The 12,070-nt window shown below is 38.1% G+C and overlaps 1 protein-coding gene across 15 annotated transcripts in view; it reads left to right on the top strand.

The window, feature by feature from the left end:
* Window positions 1-12,070, top strand: part of LOC110970793 (NACHT, LRR and PYD domains-containing protein 3-like) — a 267,127-nt gene that overhangs the window by 5,510 nt on the left and 249,547 nt on the right. For 5 of the 15 annotated variants that reach the window (XM_051943522.1, XM_051943518.1, XM_051943514.1 and 2 more), the window contains one exon: window positions 1,952-2,125. The exons of 2 other annotated variants lie outside the window; for them this stretch is intronic. In XM_051943522.1, the coding sequence (XP_051799482.1) occupies window positions 1,952-2,125 (174 nt within the window). Of the gene's footprint in view, window positions 1-1,951; window positions 2,126-2,422; window positions 2,597-9,403; window positions 9,451-9,600; window positions 9,941-12,070 lie in introns of all 15 variants that reach the window. 8 more of the 15 variants (XM_051943512.1, XM_051943509.1, XM_051943517.1 and 5 more) reach the window with 8 other exon arrangements.

The following is a 12,070-nucleotide window of genomic DNA, read 5'->3' as shown; positions in this document are numbered from 1 at the left end:
GCCTTCTCAGTAGCAAAATCATTGATCAGGTCTTTGAAGTCTAGCTTTCTACCAACTGACTTTCGATGGACAGCATGGCAAGACTGCAGAGCCTTTCCTGTGACATTTTGGACCTAAAGTAGTTTTTTAAAATCATCTTTAGCTTGCTGAAAGCTCTCTCACCACCTGCAACACTAACTGGCAGTGTGCAAAATATACGCAAAGCAATACACACTTCTCCAAAGATGCTTTGAGCTGCAGTTTACAAACAGCATTCAGGAGTTCAAGAGGGGACAAGTTAGGGAGGAAACTGGAAGCGTATACACTGTTAAGGTGTCTTACTTCATTTTCAAAATCAGGTGTAAGATCACCAGAATACTTTGTGATCAATTGTTGGCACAGAGAAGAGATTTTGTCCTCACTAATCTGCCCAACTTTCAGAACAGCAGAAAATTCATTCACAATATTTGCTGTGGTCTGGAACCTAGTTCCCAAGTCACTTATGATCCTGTCCATAGCAGTAAAAACACAGTGTTCCGAAACACAGTTTCTGCACTCTCCTGAGACCTCTCCTCTTCAGAGGTCTCATCATGGAATCTTCACCTTTTCTTCTGGCGGCTGCAGTTGCTCACCTCCTTCCTCAGTTGTGGGTACTGGGGCTTGTTCAGGGGTGGGGGGCTCACAGGCCTCATAGATGCTGCTGCTGCTGCTGCTGCACTTGACGTGTCTGTTCAAACATGCATCATTTAGACATGGGGGGGCTGATTAAATATGGGCAGCTTGCTAAATGTGAACAGTGAAATATAAAATTCCAGAGTGTTCTTCAAAAATATGAACTAATATGGGGAGAAAAGTGAGCTAGCTTAAAAATCACAGTTAAAATAGAGTAGAAACAACAACAGGCTAATGTTCCAGAACTTTCCACCACATGAACCAAACCCACCTTGTTTTTTTGAAAAACTGGGTAACATATTGCCGGCCCTTGGCCTCTCTCTCCTGCCTTATCTTTTTTTCTTTTCGTTTCTGACTACCTGACTTCTGAGGCATACTGTCATCACCCTACTCAGTCTGACTGAAGCACCGCGGCGCGCAGCAGTTCAGTGGATTCAGTAGGACTGAACCATTTTAGTAAAAAAGGAGGGGGGCCCTTGAGAAATGCTTCCAAAACAAATAAACTTAGTGTTACCAGCGCATTGTAAATAATATTTATTTGTGATTATAAATTAACAAGATAGTGCCATATTCATTTTGTCAGTATTATAATTTTATCAGGGGCCTTTCTGGGCCCCTGTTAATGATGGGCCCCGAGAATCCTTCCCCTCCCCCCCCCCTTTTCGGCGCCCCTGCTTTTAGTCACTGGAAGGTTCTGTCAGTTCAGTATGGAATGGTCATAGCTAAGAAGATGATCCTCAAAGTATGGAACAAGGAGATGTCTCCTCGTTTTGAATCTTGGCTCACAGAGTTTTTGAGTACATTGCATTGAGGGAAGATTCAATTTGAGATTGCTGGGAAACCAGATAGATTCCATCAGATATGGCAACCGTTTCTTGATCACATTACACAATGTGGAGGACCCTCATGACCCCTCAGTGATTTTGATTGTGTTTGTCTATTTATCTCTATATTATTTTAAAATGTGATCACAGTTATAGATGTCCACAAAAATGTGTCTTACTGATGTTTTTTTGTTATTGTTGTTGTTTTTCCCTTCTACCTTTTTGTTTGTTTGTTTTTTCCTTTCCTAACCTGCTTTGTGGGAGAGGGGGGGTGGGAAGAAAGGGGTATCTGTTGGTTGGTTCTGTATATTTGAAAATAAATAATTTAAAAAAATATTTCAGAGGACTGTCCTCAGTGCTGCTGTATTCTGGACATAGTGGGATGTATTTGTTGTTAAATTCACTGCTGTCTTTTCACCAGGACAGAAAATAGTGAACTTAATGTTTTACTTCTTTTCTGGTCTTTGTCTCCTCAGACTTAATAACTGTAATCTGTCAGAGAGAAGCTGTGGAGCTCTGTCCTCAGTCCTCAGCTCCCAGTCCTCCAGTGTGACAGAGCTGGACCTGACTAACAACAACCTGCAGGATTCAGGAGTGGAGAGTCTTTCTGCTGGACTGGAGAGTCCACACTGTAAACTGGAAGCTCTCAGGTCAGGACTCACACTTTGAAACTGATGTGATTTCTATCAGTGGATAAACAGCTAACCTGAGTACAATCATTTCTGCTGATGGGATTCATCAAATGAGCTTTTACTGAACTTGTGCAGGACTTTGTCAGGGTTTATTTTTGACATGATTAAATCCCACTAATCATTGTTGAGATTGTTGATTTGCTTGAGACGCATGAAATGTGCAGCAAAATGTATCTGAAAGACAAAGAAGAAAAGAGAGAGAGAAACATCCATCCAAGTGTTGTCCATCAGGTTTGTGTTGTTTTGTGTGTGCAGGCTGTCAGGCTGTCTGGTCACAGAGGAAGGCTGTGCTTCTCTGGCCTCAGCTCTGAGCTTGAAGACCTCAAATCTGAGAGAGCTGGACCTGAGCTACAACCATCCAGGAGACTCAGGAGAGAAGATGCTGAGAGCTAAAGTGGAGGATCCACACTGTAGACTGGAAACTCTGAGGTACAGACAGACAGACACTCTGAGGTACAGACAGACAGACACTCTGAGGTACAGACAGACAGACACTCTCAGGTACAGACAGACAGACACTCTCACTAAACTATCAGCCTTGCTCACAAAAAAGAGTGGAAGCAGAAGAACACTGTTAGCTCAGCTATGCACCATGACCGAAAGGAAACTGTTAGCCTAGCTTAGCACAAAGACAGGAAGCAGGTGAACTGTTAGTTTTTTTGTTTTTGTTTTTAAAATTTATTTGAAAAAGTCACAGGTAACATCCAACATCAACATGATATTGAAACAAACAGTGACAGAGTTAACAAAAATCACTTTGAAGGAAGAAAGGAAGAGAAGAAAGAAAAGAAAGGAAACTAAAAAAACACCAAAACAAAGCACAAAAAACAAACAAAAAAACAGCTGATCAAATGTAAACATTTATAGCAAATTAAATATTTTACAAATGTAAACAGTTTTTATTGCTTTCTGGTTATCAGATATTTATTTATTGACTTTAAATAATATTCAGATTCTTTATAGAAGACAAGATAATTTGACTTTTGATGACTGAATTTTGCTTTATGAATGTGAAATTTTACTAATATTAATATTTGATTTGATTTATTTAATTTTCACACACAAAATTTAACAAACAATTCACATTTCTTACATTAAAAGTGTGAAGGAGGGTTGCCAAAAAAACCCTCAAGGGGTTTGAAAGAAGACAACCTCCAAAAAATAAAAAATAAAAACCTTCTCAGGTAGACCATTCTATAAATACATAAGAATGTGACAAATGACATGCCAGCAGTTCATAAAGTTATAGCACAGGGTAAATATTACCTCTTTAAACATACTGACCAAAGACAAACCAGGTGTTAGTAGGATATCCCATATGGAAAATTACTCTTTTTCAAAAGCAGTTCTTTAAAAGCTGCTTTAAATTTAGTTGGTGAAAGGACTCTGACCCAGGTTGGTAATTGATTCCATATTTTGGATCCTCTGTATGGAATACTAAATACAGACAGATTTATACGAGCAAAAGGAGCTCTAATAAGTGTGCTGCTACGAGTTGGATAATAATGAAATTCGTTATTAAAATGATAAATAGAATTTAGATGTTGGGGTAGTCGTTTGTTTACAGAACTATAAACAAACTGACCAATTTGGAAGTTATTGACTTGGTAGACAGTCAGAACACCTGCTTTAGAAAACAGGGGCTGAGATGGATGTCTGCGATCGACATGAAATATTATTCTCAAAGCTCGTTTCTGGAGACGATAAATAGGCTGAAGTTTAGTTTCATGGGTACTAGCCCAACATATATTACAGTAATTTATATGTGGATATACCATTGCATAATATAGCATTGTTGCCACTCTTGAATTAATGAGGGAGCGGATTTTTCCCAGTATTCCGACAGCTTTGGCGATTTTTGAAGTAAGAAAACTCAGGTGTGGTTTCCAGCTAAGGGATTCATCAACTATAACTCCAAGAAAACGAGCAGAGGAAACATTCTGGATGGGTAAATTATCAATTTGGATTTTAGAAGAAGATTTAAAAGTATTTGGCTGTATTCCAAAAAATATAAAGTTATTTTTTTTAATATTGAGTGACAATTTATTTGACATGAACCAAGAAGATAACTTGTCAAGTTCTTCATTCATTACTTGTACGAGAGTGTTAGGATCCTTATGGGAATAAAATACACAGGTGTCATCTGCAAATAAGATTTTAGAGAGTTTATCAGAAACTTTGGGGAGGTCATTAATATATAACAAAAATAACAAAGGACCCAAAATTGAACCTTGAGGTAATCCACACTGAAGAGGAAGAAGAGGAGATTCTACCCCTTTGTAAGAAAGCGTTTGGTATCTGTCTGTCAGATAACTAGAAAACCACTGTAATGATCTATGCTTTATGCCAAGAAATGAAAGCTTGTCCAAAAGAATCACATGATTGACTGTGTCGAATACTTTAGAGAAATCCAGAAAAACACAGATGATATTTTCTTTTTGGTCTCTTGCTTTATATATTCCGGTCAGTAGTTGATCAAGCGCCACATAGGTAGAATGTTTCTTCCTAAAACCATACTGATGTGGAAATAAAATATTGTGCTCATCAAGATATTTAATCAATCTACTATAGACAATCTTTTCAAGAACTTTTGAAATAGTAGGTAAAACAGAGATTGGTCTATAGTGATTAAAAACAGCAGGATCATCCTCTTTATGAACTGGAATGATTTCTGCTCTCTTTAGTTCAACAGGAACAACACTATTGATAAGGGAAAGATTAAAGATATGAACAAGAGGTTTGATGATATCAGAGCATATGGATTATAACAATTTACTGTCAATATTATCATACCCTGGAGAGCTGTCCTTTAGACCGAGTAAAATATCTCTGACCTCTTCCTCAGTAACTGGTAAAAGTTTAAATTCTTCAGTAATTGAGCAACCCATATAGTCCAATGGTTTGTGCTGGCAAAATGGGATCTTAGAAGCTAAAGATGGACCAACTTCTGAAAAAAAAGGAGTTGAATTTAGAAGCAATTTCGTTGGCATCTGTGACAGTACTATCATCATTCATTTTAAATTCATTTGGCATCTGCTTTTTAGAGTAATTTTTATTAAGAATGGAATTAATTGTTTTCCACATGCCAAACGCATTGTTTCTGTATTGGACTAGCTTTGTATTACAATAATGAACTTTTGCTCCTCTCAAGATATGGTTTAATTTGTTCCTATATTTTTTGAATTCACTAAAATTGAATGGTGTAGGATTTGAAACGTACTTTTTAAATAACTTATTTTTAGTCTTTAAAGATCTAATAATAGCTGGGGTAATCCAAGGTTTAGATTGCTTAAATTTAGGAGTCACAGATTGAAGAGGAATATGAGATTGATGATAAAGGCCTTGTCTTTTTCATATCCATCCTGTGTGTAAACTCCAAAAATGATGTTTGTAGAACAAATCAATCTGCAGATTTAGTTTTTCTAAACAAAATTTTAAATTTCCTTCCACATTTTTCTGCTGTAACTACAATAATAAAAAATGTGGAACTGTTTCTGGCTGTTCAGAGCAAAAAGAACATCTTACATCTATATCACGTTTGAACTTAGTCATAGAATGTTTTATGGACAGATTTTATGTAAGATTTTAACATAAATGTCCCTAACTTTGTTAACATGAACTTGTGAGGTAAAAGCCAAACCTGAGACCAGAGATATTATTAATAAAAGAGTTCCAGTCATGGATAACATCAGGTTTTGTTGTCGTTTCTCTTTGGAACAGTGCACGTATAGCTCTGTTGCTGTTCTTTGCCGTCCCAAAGCATATTTAGCCACAATAAGTGTCACATGGATTAACAACATGTATATCTGCTGCAAGAGAGGAGGCAGTGCACAGAGTCACAACAGCAGCTGGAATGGAGCTAATGACCTTTGGAAACTCTTCAAGTGTTGAAGGGAATGGAGACTTTTCACAGAATTCAGTGTCATTCATAAAATGGCCACTAGGGGTCAGAAGCTGTGAGACGAAGTCCATTTTGTTGTTAAAGCAGCGATTGAGAAAGATGCTTTTATTTTGATGCAGTATATCCCCATTATTCCAGAGATAATACCCATGTGGAGAGAAATTGTGCTTGTAGGCCGTTTTCCACGACAACAAAACCTGTTTGTGAAAACTGGATCATTTTAGGGGAATCTTGTTTATTTGGTAGCTACAAACCAACAGAAAAGGGAGTCCTCCAGTTTGATGAAATACACATTTAGGAATAAAGTTCTATAAAGATGCATCATTTTTAAGAAAGATTTGAACCATTTGATCTTCAGAACATTGTTTAGAATTGAAAAATCAACAAAGTGGAGGCCTCCATTTTTGTAGTTGTTCAGAATTCCAGATTTTCTGATCTAGTGTGTCCGGTTTTTCCACAGAAAATGAACAAGCATCTTATCAATAAATGTGACAGTTTTACAGTCCAGTGCCAGTGAGGAGGCGGCATACACAAGTCTGGAAATTCCCTCAGCTTTTGACAGAAGAGTTCACCTTTAAGTGAGAAGTCTCTTTGTAGCCAAAGCTTCCATTTATTCTGCACCTTTTTAATCCTTGGCTCAAAGTTGAGATGGCATCTCTCTCACTGATTTTTAGTTCCAGTAATCCCTAAATAGTTAACCTTACTCTTTACTCGTATATCATCAATTGAGGTTATATCAGAACTTTAGAGAGCGAATAGCTCACACTTATTTAGGTTTAAGTCCAAACCTGATGCTTTAGAAAACATGTGGATTGCATTAATTGCAGGCTTTATCTGTAGGGCATTCTTTAAAAACAAGGCTGTATCATCAGCCAACTGACTTCAAAGTCTGCTTCTAGCAGCAATAGAGATGCCTTCCAACTGACAGAATTTGACAAAATGACAAAACATTTGAGCAACAACCAGGAAGAGGTAAACTGAGACAGGGCAGCCCTGTCTTAGCCCTCTTTCCAAACAAAATCTCTGAGTTGTGCCATTCCTCAGTTTTACCGAGCTATTGGCGCCAGCATAGAATGTTTTCATCACACTGCAAAAGTATGGCCCAAAACCAAAGCTGTTAAGAGCAGAAAACATAAAGGAGTGTTCAACTGTATCAAAGGCTTTGTGAAAGTCTCCAACTAAAATGAAACTGTCATCCCTAATAAGGTCAGCATCGTCTATGAGGTCTAAAACTAGCCTCATGTTATTGAAAATATGCCTGTTACTCATAAACCCAGACTGATTCTCATCAATAATAGAGTTAAGAGCATTTTTACATCTTTTAGCAAAAACAAGAGCAAGAACTTTAGAGTCATTGTTCAATAATGAAACTGGTCTCCAGTTATCAATGAAGAGAGGCTCCTTTTTTGGTTTAGGAATTAAAGTCATCCAGCCTTGTGTCATACTTGCTGGAAGAGTCCCTTTACTAATACCTTCAGAAAACTTTGAACAGAAATGGGGCCAAAAGTTCAGCAAAATCTATCTAGAATTCTGAAACAATCCATCAACTCCAGGTGACTTATTACTCTGAAGTTGCATCGTTGCATCTAATACTTGTTGTTGTGTGAGAGGGGTGTCACACATCAACCGCTCTTCCTCCGTTATAGAGTTTGTAAAATCAACACATTAAACAGTCTATCCATTGCATCTTTGTCAGACTTTGTTTTATAAAGAGAGCAAAACTCAGAAATACTGCTCTTACTTTCAGTCACAACTCCATCAATGTTCAGTTGAGACATGGCATTGTACTTAGCATGAGTTTTTTCCACTTTAAAGAAACAGGAAGTCATTTGTTCACCGTGTTCAAGCCACTTCAGTCTGGATCTACCAAAAGCAGCCTCTGCTTTAACCTTCTATATATCATCTAAAGTGTTTAGAAGTTCAATTCATTTTCATTTTTCATCATGTCAGAGATTTTCTGGTGCAATGCTAGCCAAGGACATTATATCTGTGATTACTTTCTCCTCATTTTGGCGTCTACATTTGGCTAACTCACTTCCAGATCTTCTTAAAAATCCACCCATTTCTAATTGAAGGAGTTCCCAATTTTTTCCATCATTTCCTTCCTTCAGAGCATTTAACCAATAAAAGTGAATAATTGTACTAAGTTGATGTTTGACATTGTCATGCCTCAATAAAGAGCTCTTCATCTTCCAATCAGAGAATTGCTTGGTGTCAACCATTCCTGGAAGGAGATGTAAATATCTAAGGATGGCTCTATGGTCAGTTAATGGGGGGGGGGTAGGACATTGATTGGAATATTGTCTTTAGAAAGTGATTTAGAGAGCAGCCAGTAATCCAGGCCAGACTGTCTGGAGCCATTTTTATTCCTCCAAGTATTTGGAAACTTCTCTCTCCATACATCACATCAATCATACTTGTCAATGAAAGAGTTGAAGTGAACATTTGGCTGTGAGCATTTAGCTGGAGGCCATCTATCATCACCTCATTCATGAGCACATTAAAATCACCTCCTACAATGAAGTAAGCCTCAGGGAATGTCTGAGTTAGAGCTGCAAGTTTACAGTCTAATGTAGGAATAAGTTTATCCTTTTCTGATGTAGAATTATAAGCGTACAAATGAACAATAATCATTGCTTTGCCATTCCAGTCTACTATTAAACAAATCAAATGAGCTTGACTGTCACAGAGTGCATCAATTTTCCAGGAAAACTCCCCTTTAAACAAGATCCCCCAGCAGAATGTTCTGTCCATGTCATCACCACATGTCGTTTCCCACTGATTTTTACACAAGTTTACATCTTTAATAAGTGAGTGTGATTCTTGGAAAAACCAAATCAGTTTTCAGCTGTTTAACATTAAAAATAAAGCTTTACGCTTTACATTATTCCTCAGTCCCCTAGCATTGAGTGAGACAAGTGAAAAAGACATAAAAAGAAGAAATAAAGCAAAAAGCTTTCTAAGCTTCTAGCTATGTATATTCTGGCACACACACAAAAAGGAAAGGCAGCTCAGCGACACCTATAACCTGATGTTCTAGTTCATTAAATGAGATGTTCCAAAGGGATTTAAGGCAATGGGCTAGCATAGAGTGATATCACTGAAAAAGAGGAAAAAGAAAAGAAGAAAGTTCTGTTTTGCTGCACAATTGTAGAAAATGATTTAAAGTTGTACAGTCAGTCATGGCGCCAGTGAAGTTTGTATCAGTCTGGGAGAATGATGTCACCTCTATGAACGCTCTGGTCCTTTATCAGTGGAACAGTGTGAGAGCCATGTAACGTCCATGTGTGCTGCTGAAAGAGTCTCTGCTGCTCTGACCGTCCTCCTCCTTTCAGGGTGACGCCTGCTGGAGTCCCATGGTTGACACCAGGTCTGAGGAAGTGTAAGTGTGTTTGAATGGATTGATGGAAACAAAGCAGCACATTCAAGCATCTTCAAAGTGTCACATCTCTGAGGTCATCATCAAAGCTTTAATACTGATCACATGATCCATCAATAACTGCAGCTGTGTTGTGTTTGTTCTCTCCATCAGATTCCTGTCAGCTCACAGTCGACACAAACACAGTAAACGGAAACCTCAAACTGTCTGACAACAACAGGAAGGTGACACGTGTGGAGGAGGATCAGAGGTATCCTGATCATCCAGACAGGTTTGACTGTTATCAGCTGCTGTGTAGAACTGGTCTGACTGGTCGCTGTTACTGGGAGGTGGAGTGGAGAGGAGGGGTTGATATATCAGTGAGTTACAGAGGAATCAGAAGGAAAGGAAACAGTAATGACTGTGTGTTTGGATTTAATGATCAGTCCTGGAGTCTGTTCTGCTCTGATGGTGGTTACTCTGTCAGTCACAATAACAGTAAAACATCCATCAGGTCCTCCTCAGTCTCTCACAGAGTTTCAGTTTATGTGGACGTTCCTGCTGGAACTCTGTCCTTCTACAGAGTCTCCTCTGACTCTCTGATCCTCCTCCACACCTTCAACACCACATTCACTGAACCTCTCTATCCTGGATTTAGGTTCTTCTGGTCCAGGTCTGGTTCCTCAGTGTCTCTGTGCTGAGTCTCGTCTCCAGAGTCTCCTCCTGGTACAGAAACAGTGTTGAACAGATGGTTGAGTCTCTCCATGACTCTGTCCCTCACAAACATGTTTTCACATTCATGGATTAAATGTGTTTCTTTGTCAAATCCTTCTCAATGATTCCTTGTAAACTTGTTCCTCTTCAAAGATGAAGTTGTGATTCTTCCAGGAGCCAAATGTGGTGTTTGCGTCTTTTTCCAGTCAAATGTTGAGAGTGAAAATCAGGATGTGGTGTTCCTCTGACGCTCACTGGAACTAAAAGCATTTGAGCTGCACAAAGTGTGAAATGAGAGAGGAAGCAGTGAATCTCTAAACTGCTGACAGACTTTCACACATTATTGTCCAGTGAAAATCAGCTTTTTGTGCAGCCACACTTGATCCTGATGTGAGTCTTTAAGTCCTGTTCTAGTGATGAAATGAGAACTTCCTTCATCTGTGTCACTCTTTCCAAAGTATTCTGTGCTCTTCTGTCATTTATGTCTTATTGATAGATCCATTTTTCATTTTTACTATAAATAAGTGCTTCAATGTTTTTTCATCAGTTTTTTTTTATCAGATTCTGAATTTCTGGTTTCATCAACAAATTCTATCAGATTGTATTTTTCCATCAAAGCTCCCATAACCCTAGCTATCTGTGGATCAAAATGTTTTCAGCATCGATATGATTCCAGTAGAATTTAAACCCACCAGGACTATCCAGATTACATTGAACTCTGTAAATTCTACATTTTTTAGCCTGTTTCATTCTATAAATGTTGTGTTTGGCCGTTAAAGGAGCTTTTCCTCACATTGTGCTGTATTTGAACCCTTCCATGCTCTAAATTCTTTGAACAGATCTTGTGCTGTAATCAATGTCTAACTTAGTTTTTATTTTCATTGCAGTGGTTGATTTTTCCTGAACAAGATCAATGATTTTAATACGTCTTTCTCCACTTTTATTTGCTCTGCCTGTGGCTTTTAAACTATTCTAACTTTCTTTTTTATTCAATAAATGACTAATAACACACTTTGATCTTCATGTTTTCTGCTTATTTGTTGATCAGTGGAATTTAATTTTCAGAGTGAGATCCAAAGTTCTTTATGATCAGAATGAACATAAAAAAACATGAGTTTGTTTTACTTTTAAGGAAGATGTCTGCAGATATATCTCATGGACTTCTAAGGTCCCTAAATCAGCTGTCGTCTTTATTTTTGTTTGGATGTGAATAAAGTGACAACAAACATAATTAGAGCAAGCTGACAAGCTAGCGATTGTTAAACACATTTTGGTTCATTCTGCAGATTATTCTGAGTCTCACAAAATCACGTTTTAGCAGATTTGTTGAAATAAAAGAATCACGGTGCTTTTATGTTGAAACAGGAAGTGCTGCTCATCTGTACTGTCTCCAGCTTTCCATTTAATACTAATAGTGTGGTTACCGCCTGTGTCCAGCAGAGGTCAGTAGCGCCCCCTGCTCTGTGGAGTGCCTGTATATCAGAGTGGTGACAACTGGGGCTTTGACGCCATTTTGTTTCCATTCACTGTGCCAGCACTAATGCACCGTGACTGTGTGTGCACGCGCTTAACGTGCGCTGTGTTTTATTTGGATTTTTACATTCTAAGCTTTCTAGTCATCGTTCTAAATTAAAAAGGATGACTGCTTATCAATAATAATGATTATTTTTTACAGTTTAGAGGACAGATTTGTGTATGAAGACAGGAGAAACCAAAAGGGGAAGGGACACTGATGTAGACTTATTTGAGCAATGCGAAACAATTTGCTTCAGCATTCTGCTATATTCTTTTGGTGCCCCCATCTCCTTCATTATTCTTTCTTTTTACCTTCTCTCTCTTTAACTATCTCTCTTCATCTCTCTCATCGGTGGGTGGGGTTTTGGAGGTATATTTTCAATCGGGACAGGAAAACAGGAGATGTAAACCTGGA

This window comes from Acanthochromis polyacanthus, chromosome 22 (assembly GCF_021347895.1).
Source record: "Acanthochromis polyacanthus isolate Apoly-LR-REF ecotype Palm Island chromosome 22, KAUST_Apoly_ChrSc, whole genome shotgun sequence".
Taxonomy (NCBI): domain Eukaryota; kingdom Metazoa; phylum Chordata; class Actinopteri; family Pomacentridae; genus Acanthochromis; species Acanthochromis polyacanthus.
This window is presented reverse-complemented; position numbering and strand designations above follow the sequence as displayed.